Source organism: Hipposideros armiger, unplaced genomic scaffold (assembly GCF_001890085.2).
Source record: "Hipposideros armiger isolate ML-2016 unplaced genomic scaffold, ASM189008v1 scaffold_270, whole genome shotgun sequence".
NCBI lineage: Eukaryota > Metazoa > Chordata > Mammalia > Chiroptera > Hipposideridae > Hipposideros > Hipposideros armiger.
Genome location: NW_017731620.1, coordinates 848,819 through 862,033, shown reverse-complemented (window position 1 = coordinate 862,033; position 13,215 = coordinate 848,819). Strand labels below are relative to the sequence as shown.

The window sequence follows — 13,215 nt, the reverse complement described above, 5'->3', positions numbered from 1 at the left end:
CTCCACAACTAGATTGAAGAACAAAAAAACGACAGCAACTTGTCTGTTCCCCTTTCCCCAATTCCCCAGCACTGTTCCCATCCCCCCAATTCCCCCCCCCCAAAAAAACAACAAAAAAACATTTAACTTCCACGTAATTAAATAAAATATTAACTAAGGGCTCTGTTTCCTTATCATTGAGTTCAGGAACATTATCTTGACAAAAATGTTAGTTCAGTCTTCAGTGATCATGGAAGTGCTCAAATTCCTGCTGTGTAAACAGTATAAAATTACAAACTGAACACAGATGTTTATAACTCCACCAAGCAAGGGAGAATGCATGGGCCGAATAAAGACAGCACCTTTCAAACGAAGTTGATACTTACCAATAATCCAGAGTATGAGAAGATAGTCTATTCTTTCAAGGGCTGGCCCCATTGTGTTTTTCTTATCTTCATTGTAGACAAGAGAGTATAGGTTTAGTAACAGCAGGAATGTGAAATATGACGCTCCATGGATAATAAATTTCATAAAAGGTGTGTGAATGATTCTGCCAAACTGAGATTTGGGAGCGATCAAGTAGCACAATGACAACACTGGCCAAAAGATGCCAACTGTTAAAACAGTTATTATCTTCTTACAGGTGGGCTTCCGTCGGTAACCTGACATCTGTCCAAACCAAACAGTGTTCAGGAACTGCTGGCAGTTAGACTGGGAGACAAACTGAGGGGGAGCACACACACACAGAAAAACGTAAAATAAAAACTGTAAATAGGATCTGATAATATGATTATTTAACTGATATTCAAAGTTTTACTACTGTTTCCTTTATTTTTCTAAAAAATATGGAAAGCTTCATGAGTTTGTGTGGCACCCTTGTGCAGGGCCAGGCTAATCCTCTCTGTATCATTCCAGTTTTAGCATATGTGCTGCTCAAGAGAGCACAATAAGAGTTTAAAACCAGTTTTACACAGTCCACATAGCTTGTTTTTTTCTTACACATAATAAAGACTGCAGAGGTTAAGAGCATAGATTCTGGAGCCAGGTTACCTAGATCCAAATCTAGGCTCTGCCATTAATTAAATGACCTTGAACAAGTTTTTAAATTTCTCTAATCCTCAAATTTCCTGTCTGTAAAATGGGGATAATAATAGTATTTACTTCATAAACCTGTTATAGGAGTGAATGTAAAGCTTCTAGAACAGTGCCTGGTTCGGAGCAGGCACTACTGAGTATCAGTGATTATCACTAGTCTACTTAGCCATTTCGCAACATTCAATTTATAAAGACTCCTAATAATGTTTATAAAATTTCAAAGTTAACAAGCACAATCCACAGAGACTTCAGTCTACAAAACTAACGATCTCAGTTACAAGAACCCAAGATGCCAAGATAGCAAAGCAATCATAGAAAAGCAAAGTATAAACATCAGACATATTCATGATCCACGGAAACACTGAGAATTTAAAATGCACTAAAGATACTCTTAAATCTGCTTAAAACTGAATTCTGTGCGAGAAAAGGAAAAATATTACCAGATAAGAAGGACATTCTAGTTCAAGTATAGACATTAATTCACCAAAGTTTACAAAGCTTCTTGGTTTACAAATTCCAGAAGCAGTATTTTCCCAATATGTATAATGCTCACACTGTGAAGTGAACATAAGGATTCTGGTAACTCTGGACACAATGAAGTGATCAGGCGTGAAAGCCTTAAGTAAAGCATAAGTGATCACGGTATCATTCAGGTACCTGAATAATATTTGGTCACTCTTCTGTTTCAAAATGATTTATCCTGAGATAAATATAATTTGTAGAATGTAATTTGTAGAATGTAACACTAGCGAAAAACGTTTCTGTTGTTGTTTATTGTGCTTATCAAGAAACTTCCTAATATGCTTTACTTTTCTTACACTTAAGTCTTACTTCATTCTTTATTCTTCTGCTCAGATTCAGGTGTTCTCAGGGAATCCTAATTTGTCCTTCAAGATGAAGTACTGGAGACAGAAATAGTCTTTTCTCCAACCAATTACCCAATTTAGTGGCATCCCACACTTAGTGGTTTTATCCCTCCCCCAAGTATCCAAGCAATCTCAGGACTGTTAGCTGCCCTTGCCATACTCTATATAAGGATGATTTCATTAACAGTCACACAACTGTGTAACTGGAAAAGTTCTAAGTCTGTGGTGGATTTAAAACGTAGACAGAAATTTTTTGATACTTTAAGGGGTGGGCTATCAATGTTCCCTATGTTTCCCTTCAGTAAGCTTATGACTGCTTCAACCAGTAGGTTCTGGAAGAAGTGATGCTATGTGACTTCTAAAGGTCGCTCGTAAAAGGCTCTGTAGCTCCCACTCTGAGGACCACTTGCTGTAGGAGCCATAGGTCGCCATGTGAGTTCTGCTACCCTGAGGCCGCCTTGCTGTGTGGAAGGGCAGGCTTCAGGCAGGCTCTACGCAGGCTCTGCTCAAGCCCTCAAGGCTTCTCACTCTACAAACTGTATTTAGCTACAGAATCACGATGCCAGGAAGAGCTGGATTCTACTCCATTATCACATCATGAGCCTCTCTGACTTAGGGTTTCAAAACGAAAGAACAAATACGAATTAGGAAACATAGTATTGGATAACCTATTTTTAAACAAAAGGGCACTGTTACTATAGAAAGCGCTATTATTACCAGATAAAGAAAACAAACTATGACAAAATGCAAGATGGAAACTTCCTTATGAAGTCATCAGATCTTATCTATATAGCCACTATTCTGTAAAAACATTAACATCTCTATTATTATTATAATATTGTTAAAAATAATAGCAACCACCACTGAATACTTAATGTTAGTATTTATTATACTAAACTCTTTAAATATATATCCTGAGTTAACTCTTAAAATGAAGTTCAGCCGGATTCAATAACTTTCCAAGGTACACAGTTTTTACGAAGCAGAGCTAGGATCTCAAGCTAGATGTGTGCTCCAAAGCCATCAGACGACTGTGGAGGAAATAATTTAAATACCATATTTCCCCATGTATAAGATGCTCCCATGTATAAGACGCACCTTAATTTTGGTGCCCGAAATTTGAAAAAAAATGTATTACATAAAGATATTGAACTCAAGTTTTATTCATCATAAAATTCATACAACTCCTCATCACTGTCAAAACTCCCAACCATTAGCTTGTCCTCATCTGTGTCTGATGACGAATCACTGTCTTCATATATTGCCTCGTCCTCAGTTCCATCTATGGCATTTGAAATGCCACACTTCTTAAATGACTTGACAACAATCTACAACCACTGTAGAAGAAGCACCCAGGTTTTGGAGCCCAAATTTTTCGAAAAAGGGTGCGTCTTTGGGGAAATACGGTACATCACAGAAAACTTCATACCTCCTTTTGGTTATATTTGATAGCAAGTTTGAGACGACTCAAATTCATTCTTTCTTCTAGTAATCCCCGTTTGTCCAGGGGCTCATCACTAGATGTATGGTTTAGAATGACTTCCAGTTCCCGTGAATTTCGGGCTTGTGCAAGCAAATCTTTAGCAAACATTTTACACTGCCGGGCTAGTTCCTCATAATCACTCCTGCAAAACGCAACAGTCAATTATTAGAAATGTCACTTCCATCTTCTAAGTAAGCTATTTTCACTAGAAAATGTCTACTCAGTAATATTTTAGTTCTGACAGTGGTACACAAAACCTGAAGTCACTCTGTGCTGACATCAAAGGAAACTACTGGTGTATTAATTCTCCATAGCTTTGGAAAACTGTAACACAATTACATTCAATATTCACACCGATAATCAGACGAGCACAATGTTTCCTTATACTGACATTCCTAGAAATTCTGATATTTGTCAACCAGTTTTTCACTTAACTCCTTTGCCCTTATTCTCTGTAAGTTTGGTAGAAAACATACTTTTATATTACTTATCTAAACAATAGATGATAATATCTTAATGCTGTCCAGTAAATATTATTATAGAGTTTTTAACTAAAAGTTTTTTCAATAATAGTCTTAAATACTCATATGTTTATGCTACTTCAGATATTAAAATAGTATTCTGATTCCTTTTTTTTTTTTTTTTAAGCTGAGCCATCCTGCCACCTGTTAGCAGCTCAGCAGCTGCTCAGCTCAGGCCAGGACTCGAACCACTGTTCCTCAGAGCTCAAACTCTTGAGCGAGCTCTTAACCAACTGAGCCACTCAGCCGGCCCTTCTGATTCATTTTTAAAGTGTTCATTTGAACAAAATTTATGTTAGAAAGAAAGATACTGAAACATACCTAGTAAAGAATTCTCTTTCAGAATCGCTGCTCCTTGAAACTTAAGGTTTAACTTATTAAAGGCAGGCCTAAATCAATTTGTGAGAAACTAAGTTTCAGTAGGTAATTATTTTTAAAAATATCAATTACATTAAACTTATGATTGAGTACAATAAGAATAATGTTAGAAACAATTATCAGTCAATTGGACTTCAGAAAATAATTTTTTATTCAGTTTTTTTTAAGGGAAAATAGGGAGATTTCCCATTGATTAATCTTTCTGTACAATGGGGTTTTCCATGAACTGGTTGCAGAAAATTATAACTCAAAGAATTAAAAACTATTTCTTAGAGGCTAACACTTTTCTCATCCATTCTTTGTGTTTACTACATAACCTAAACACCTAAGAATAAATAGCTGTATTTCTTTAACAAATGAAGTGTTACCTGCTTCTTAGTCTAGGAATCTAACTGCAGATGGGAACATTCATCAAAAGTGTGTATTATTACAAAGATATCTCATTTTTAAAAGATAAACAGTATAAGATCACTAGATTCAAAGGTAAAAGTAAAACATTTTATAAATATAACTTTCTTACTCTCTAATACATTACTGGAAAACTAACAAATGGCTCTACAGTTCAGATGGAAATGTAGCCGACTAGAAGCAAGGAGTCCTGTGTTCTAGTTACAACTGCTCCTACTTTCAGTGTCAACTCTGTTCCTAGTTCGATGCTGGTGTCAGTAAGATTCTAACCTACATGGGTCACATTCCTGCCTAAAAACAAGGGATCCTAGAAATGGATTCTGTGATCACTTCCAAATCTATTGACAACTTTATTAGTCTATGATTACGATACAATCATAGCAGTTGCTTAAAATCTTTTTTGGAAGGATTGAATGAATTCTATTTTATATGGTAACTCAGAACTCCAATTATGAGATTATAATAGAAAGTTCTTCATATTTAAAATAAATAATTTATTAACAGCCTTGTGTGCTAATAAAGTTAAAAGTAGCAGCAAGTTACATTTTCACCATGTCTTTCTTATATGTCCATCCAAGACTCTGTCAATGCAAGTTTAAATAAATCTTAATTTATCCAAATTAAATTACAGTGGTTACATACTGGAAAACTTATAAGCTGGTATTTTTGAAAAGTTTCTAGAACTCAGAGCTATCAAGAACACACTATATACTGCTGTAAAGGCAAAAGAAAATCGGGGGCTTCTTTCTGCCTTCCTAGTGAGTAGAAGTTTGAATTTTCCCCGTCTTAGCAAGGCACTGGAGGAATGCAACATAAGACACGGGGTTCCAACATTAGCTGGACATGAAAGGAAAGGTGAGGACAGGTGTCCCCCACCCCGAAATCACACAGCAGGGACTGGCAGGAAATCTTGATCACTTCCTCCTCCTTTGGAGGCCCCTGGGGTACTTTTGCAAGGGGAAGTCTCAAAGCTTTTGCTCAAGTTTACCAAATGTAATTTTCGGAGGATTTTTTTTTTAAATGTTTAAATCAGTCGTTTAATAGGCTGCTTTTTCCAAAGCCTTTTTTCTCCTCCAACTTACCTCTCTAAGGAAAAATGGTAACAGTGATTCATTGGGTATACAAAGTACCAGAATTACACTTAACTGTTCATTTCAGAAGAAAATTCAGACTGGATATTCATCCCTCTTGATCAGTAGCATTTTATTCTTCTGTCTACATGTTATGTTTCTCTTAATAGAAACTCTCACCAGTGAAAAGGGAATGGGTCTGTGTGTGTGAAAGGTCCCTGACATACATAAAGCATTCCACATGCTTCTGAAAGTCATGAAGGATCACACTCCAAGGATGATTATGGAATCTAAGAATGAGGGGAGGTAGGACAGACAGCAGTTATAAATAAGTCTGCTCTTGCTCAAGGCCACCCCCCACCTCCCACCCCCGCCGCTACTCTTCATGCTGTCCCTCTGCAATGCTGTACAAGGCAGGGATTTATGGGCAGACGGGGAAGGGGTGAGCTAAGTAGAACCAGGATCTATTCCACTGAGGGAGAAGGAAATCCCAAGTAGGTGGCAGCAAGGTCTGGTCATCTTGGATCAAACGTAAATAAATACAAATTATAATTTGGCCTGTGAAAAATTCAAGCTGAACTGATTTCTTTTTTTAAAAAAAACAAGATATAATTCATAATTTCCATTCATTCCCACCTGAATTCCACCTCCACAAGGCTTAATTCTTTTAAATCAGCACTAAGTTCAAATGCTCTCAGAATTGGATCCTCCTCTGTTAACATTATTAGAGCTGGACTGGCCAAACAACGATATATATCAAGACGAAACCTGTGATAAAATTTGATTCCATAATGTAAAATAAAATTATTATATACATATGATTAGAACTTTTAATCCACAATTTTCATAAATTTAAAATTATAGTATTATAAAATCAGAAGAAAATGAAACAAATATACTTATTACAAGACAACCTGCATAAAAAGAAAAAGACTTTAAAAATATTTTGAGGGAGCATTTGAGATCTTGCCCCCTGACATATGTTGTCAGTTTGGCTCAAATAAACTCTTACAAAAAGTCTAAGTAAATAAATAACTTTGAGATATAAATATTGAAACAGTTTATATCTATTGCTTTCAAAGTAATTGTCTTATTTCTTTTCATATTCAAAATTTTGTATTCTTCAATGCAATTTAAAAATTTTCTATTCCTGACCCAATATTATCTTAAATGAAATATGCTAATAACTAATACATTTTTATTATGATGTGGATGATTAAATTTTTCTTTCCCCAGTGATAAAATCACTTTAATATGCTATATATATATATATATATATATACACACACACACACATATACATATATATATACACATATGCATGTGTGTGTATGTGTGTGTGTGTGTGTGTGTGTGTGTGTGTGTGTATAAAAACACATGACTCATTCAACCAGGTTATTTTTTAAAGATGTTTCAAATCTTAAGAACAAAACCATGCATTTATTCATTATCCCTAGCTACCAGAGTACTCCCTTTACCTTCTGTAAACTAATTAATGTTCATATTAAATGTCTACACAGAAACCAAACCAGAAAAATTTTGCTATAATGCTTTCATTTATAAATATATAATTCTTAATTTCTAAATTTGGTAGATATTACATAATGTATATTTTCTTTTAAATATAAACTTAACACATGCTTGTTATTAAAAAAAGGAAGCAGTTTAGAAACAGGATGCTCCCCAATTCTCCTCCTTGCATTAATTCTACTCCTCAAAGATAGTTACATTTCAGAGAACTGTGAATATACTTCGATATTTTCTATTCACACACAAACATAATCAGACATACTATGTAAAGGGACAATTCTTTGTATATCACTACATATAGAGTCATCTCATTATTTCTGAAAATTGGATGTTTTTTCATTTTATGGTGGTCCATCAGATCTCCATTCATGGAAATTTAGTTGCGTCTAATGTTTTATTTCTATAAATAATGCAGCAATGAATATTGTTTAGTTCCTATATCCTTTACATACTTAGAATTGCTAGATAAAATGGCATGCATATTTTAAATTTCAATACCTGTTTCCAAAGCACTAACAATAAGGGAAGCTCATTTCCTCCCACATCTTCATTAATACTTTGCCACGCTAACAGATGAAAAGTGGAATTTTGGAGTTATTTTACTTTGAATTTCTTTAGAAGCATAAGCATCTTTTCATGTTTACTATCTATTTATACTTCTGCTGTCAACTGCCTAATTTTCATTAGCCTATTTTTCTGGTGATTGTTTATCTTTTCTAAAATCAATTTGTAAAATCTTTTTACACATCAAAGAAATTAGTCCTCTGTCTAGTCAAAAGTGTCTTAAATACTTTTTCCCAGTTTGTTGTTTGTTCTTTTACTTTGTTTACAATGATATTTTTCTACATGAAAGTTTAAAATCTTTATTTAAACAAGTTTATTGAAATATTCCTTATTTACCTTATAGGTTTCATGTCTTAGATACAAAAGTAGAGATTATGTAAGCCAAAGAACAAAGAGAAGAATGAAGAAAAATGAACAGAAATTCAGAAAAGCAGAATACTGTTAAGTACAACAATATACTCGTAAGGGGAGTACCAGGAGAGAAGAGAAAGGACAAAAAAATTTTTTTTAAATGGCTAAAATCTTACCAAATTTGTTGAAAAACAATAAACCTGCACATACAAGAAACTCTACAAAGTCCAAGTAGAGACCCACAAACATAGCAAATATATTAAAAGTCAAAGACAAGAAGAAAATCATAAAAGCAACTAGAGAAAAATGATGAGTCACTTACAAGGGAGCCTCAATAAGATTAACAGCTAAATTCTCAGCAGAAACAATACAGGCCAGAAGGGAGTGGGATAATATATTCAGAGCACTCAAAAAAAAATACAAACGAAGAAATAATTGTCAACCCCAAATCTTATATTCAGCAAAGCTATTGTTCAAAAATGAAGGCAAAATAAGAACTTTATTTATCTAGTAAACAAAAACTGAAAGAGTATGTTGTTAGCAGACATGCCTTACAAGAAATACTACAGGAGGGCTGGCTGAATGGCTCAGTTGGTTAGAGTGCGAGCTCTGAGCAGCAGGGTTGCTGATTCGATTCCCACATGGGCCAGTGAGCTGCACCCAAGCCGAGCAGCTGCTGAGCTGGTGAGAGTATGCAAAGCTGCCGTTTTGACTCCCGCATGGGATGGTGGACTACGCGCCCCCCTGCCCCCCCACCCAAGTAGATTGAAAAGCGGTGACTGGACTTAGAGCTGAGCTTTCGCCCTCCACAAGTAAGATTGAAGGACAACAACTTGACTTGGAGTGGATGGGCCCTGGAAAAACACAGTGTTCCTCTTCCACAATTCCCCAACGCTGCTCTCCTCCACAATCCCTCAATAAAATAAAAATCTTAAAAAAAAAAAAAGAAGAAATACCAAAAGAAGCTCTTTAGGCTGAAAGTAAATGGTGGCAATTCAAGTCCACATGAATAAAGAACACCAGTAAAATTAATTATGTAATTATAAAAGGACACTATAAATACATATTTTTTCCAGTCATCTCTTAACTGATTTAAAAAGCAATTACATAATGACACACACACATATATAGTATTGTTTGGCCTATAACAGAAAAATGTAATATACTCGTACGTTTAGTATATTTGCCAATAACACTATGAAGTAGGTGAGTGGAATTAAAGCTGTAATAGGCTCAAGAAATGATGACAGACAATAGAGTAATAAGTAGAACAATATATTGTTGGGTTTGCAACATTAATAGATGTAATATTATAACAATTATGCCATTAAAGGAAGGAAAAGAGAATACAGCTGTACAGGAATAACATCCTATATAATTTTAGAATTAAGCCAGTATAAATCTGAAGCTGCTTCTGATAAGACATATATGGTAAGCCCTGGGACAACCAGTAAAAAAACAAACAAACTGGAAAATTCATTAATGAAATCAAAGTGCTACATTTGAAAATATACACTCAATACAAAACAAAGCACTAATAAATACAGAAACAAAAGAAACATGAGATATACAGAAAACAAAAAAGGAGACAAACAGAAAACAAAAAGAAAAATGACATATGTGAATACAACTATATCAATACCATTAAATGTGACTGGTTTAAACAATCCAATCAAAAGGCAGAGGTTGTCAGACTAGATTAAAAAAAACATGATCCAACTATATGTTGTCTACAGGAGACACACTTTGGATTCAAAAACACAAACAGATTGACAATAAAAATCTAGAAAAAGATCTATTATGCAAAAAGCAACCCCAGGAAAGCTGGGGTAGCTATAATAATATCAGACTTTAAAACAAACAAACAAAAGTTACTAGCAATAAAATGGGACATTTAATAATGATAAATGGGTCAATCCATCAGGAAAATATAACAATTATAAACACATATGTAACTAACAAGAAAGCACCAAAATACATGAAGAAAAACTGACAGAAATGAAAAAATAGACAACTGAACAATAAAGTTGGAGACCCTAATACCCCATTTTCAATAATGGATAGAACTAGACAGAAGATCAACAAGGAGACAGAAGAACTGAACAACACCATTAACCAACTAGATGTAACAGACATCTATAAAATACGCCATCCAACATGGACAGATTATATACATTCTGATACATTCTGAGATCTAATATTCATCTCCAGAAATTTATAGAACAAATAGAAAACCAGTAGGGATAAGGATGACTCAAACGCTATGAAAGAATATATGATCAAACTGAAATTTCTAGAATGCTCACCCCAAAACAACAGAATACATAGTATTATTTTAAGAGTACATAGGACATTCTCCACGATATACCACATGCTAGGCCACAGAACCAGTCTTAATACATTAAAAAAAATGAAATCACACACAGTACATTCTCCAAATAAAGCAATGTTTTCTTAGCTATGATACCAAAAAAGAGATCAACTGGACTCCATCAAAATTTAAAACTTTTGTGCTTCAATGTATACCATAAAAAAATTTAAAAAACTGATAGGATAGGAAAAAATACTTGCACATCATATGTCCAATGAGACTTGTATCCAAAATATATAAACAACACCAACAATTCAGCAAAAAAGCAGATAACCAATTAAAAACTGAAAAGGGGGTTTGAATAGACATATTTCCAAAGAAGATATAAAATAACCACTAAGAACCAGAAAGATACTATTTATATTGAATATCCAGACTACGCAAATCCATAAAAACAGAAAGTAAATTTAGTGGTTTCCTGAGGCTGGGAGAATGACTGCTAATGGATATGCAGTTTCTTCTTAAAGTGATGAAAATATTCTGGAATTTGATAATGATAATCAATGCATAACTCTGTGACTATCGTTAAAAGGGTGAATTTTATAATATATGAATTATATCTCAATAAAGCTGTTATTTATTGGGGGTGCCTGGGTGGTTCAGTTGGTTAGAGCACGTGCTCTTAATAACAAGGCTGCCAGTTCGACTCCCGCATGAAATGGTGGGCTGTGACCCCTGGAAACTATTTGGGCTGTCAGAAAAGTCATGACATATTTTGTCTATGTTTTTCATAGGTCATTTATTTATATAAAGAACAAAAATCAATCAATGATATATTGACTGTTTTGTTCAATAACCTTTTGTCATCTTTCAGTGAGCTTCATAATTCCTCGTTCATAGAAGGACCTGTCTTTATTTGCAAAAAACTGAACAAGGTGCTGATTTACAGCCTCACGTGAACAGAACACCACACAAGGAGTTTTGAAGAGAGCGAAAGAAGTGGAAGTCTGACAGCGCAAGGTCAGCTGAGTATGGTGGGTGTGGCAACACATTCCCATCCAAGCTCCGATAATTTTTGACGGGTGATCAAATTTGTGTGTGGTCTTGCGCTGTCGCGACAGAACAAAACTCCTTTACAATTAACAAGCTCTGGATGTTTCTGGATGATGGATTTGTTCAAACTATCCAACTGCCGACAGTATACATTTGAATTGATTGTTTGGTTCCTTGGTAGGAGCTTGAAAAACACGACACCTTTAAAATCCCACCACACCTTCTTCTGATGAATGTCTGCTTTCGATGTCATTTGAGGCGAATTATCACATCGAGACCAAGACCGTTGGCACACCACATTGTTGTAAACAATCCACTTCTCTTCACCAGTTATCAGTCGCTTCAAAAAAGGATCGTTTTCCTCATGTTTAATGAGCATATTGCAGATGTTTATACGCGCTGTCAAATGAACTTCTTTGAGTTCATGCAGAACCCAAATGTCGAGTTTGCTTACGTATTCCAGATTCTTCAGGTGGTCATGAACGCTTGAATGATGGATGTTCAATTTTTCTGCAATCTCTCATGTCGTGTAACGTGGCTTGACTTGATCAATGCCTTTATTTTGTCATCATCAACCTCGGTGGGCCTACCTGACCAAGGAACGTCGCTGAGATCAAAATCACCACCACGGAATTTCGTGAACCATCGTTGACACTGATGTTCTTATAGAGCATTGTCACCGTAAATTTTATGCAACTTTTCATAAGCTTGACGCACGTTCTTCCCTTTATGGAAGTAAAACAGTAAAATATGGCAAAAATATAGTTTGGTCTTCCATCTTCAACTTGTTGCAAAATCTCCAAATCGCTCAATATTTTTAAAGAATGAAGCTAGAACTGTCAGCTGTCAAATGACATAGCAATAACATAGATGTGAATGACTCTAGTACTTCCAAAAATGAACTAGTGCCATCTAGAACATGTGTCATGACTTTTCAGACAACCCAATAGATTGAAAATGGCAACTGGACTTGGAGCTGAGTTGCGCCTTCCACAACTAAGATTGAAGGACAACTTGACTTGGAGCTGATGGGTCCTGGAAAAAAACACATTGTTCCCTGAAAAAAACACATTGTTCCCCAATAAAGTTTAAAAAAAATAATAAAAATATAAAGGTGTTACTTAAAAAATACCATAGGGCCAGCCGAGTAGCTCAGTTGGTTAAGAGCGCACTCAAGAGTGCAAACTCGGAACAGCCGAGTGGCACGTTGGTTAAGAGTTGGCTTGGGACACCAGCTCTGAGCAGCAGGACCCCGATTCAGATCCCACATGAAGGCCAGTGACATTGCGCCCTCCACAGCTAAGATGGTGAACAACAGCTCCACCTGGAGGTGGGCTGCCATGAGTCACCGGCAATGGAGTAGGCTGCAGTGGGACTGGCCGGCAGCTGGTGTGAGCTTTCGTGAGCTACTGTGAGTGGCTGTCCAATGGCCGGCGAGCAACTGCCTCACCTGGGAAGCACAATGATAATATCAACATGGGCCAGTGAAGCGACGACCTCCACAACTTGACTGAAGAATAAAAGGATAGCAACTTGTCCGTTCCGATTCCCCAATGCTGTTCCCCTCCCCCAACTCCCCAATAAAATCTTAAAAAAAAAAAAAGAA

General features: G+C 35.6%; 1 protein-coding gene across 3 annotated transcripts in view; it reads right to left on the bottom strand.

The window, feature by feature from the left end:
* The window catches only part of TRPC1 (transient receptor potential cation channel subfamily C member 1), a 72,032-nt gene that overhangs the window by 20,423 nt on the left and 38,394 nt on the right, over positions 1–13,215 (bottom strand). For 2 of the 3 annotated variants that reach the window (XM_019656943.1, XM_019656944.1), the window contains 3 exons: positions 6,437–6,568; positions 3,370–3,565; positions 366–702 (listed from right to left, as the gene is read on the bottom strand). In XM_019656943.1, the coding sequence (XP_019512488.1) occupies positions 366–702; positions 3,370–3,565; positions 6,437–6,568 (665 nt within the window). The remainder of the gene's footprint in view (positions 1–365; positions 703–3,369; positions 3,566–6,436; positions 6,569–13,215) is intronic. The other variant, XM_019656945.1, reaches the window with a different exon arrangement.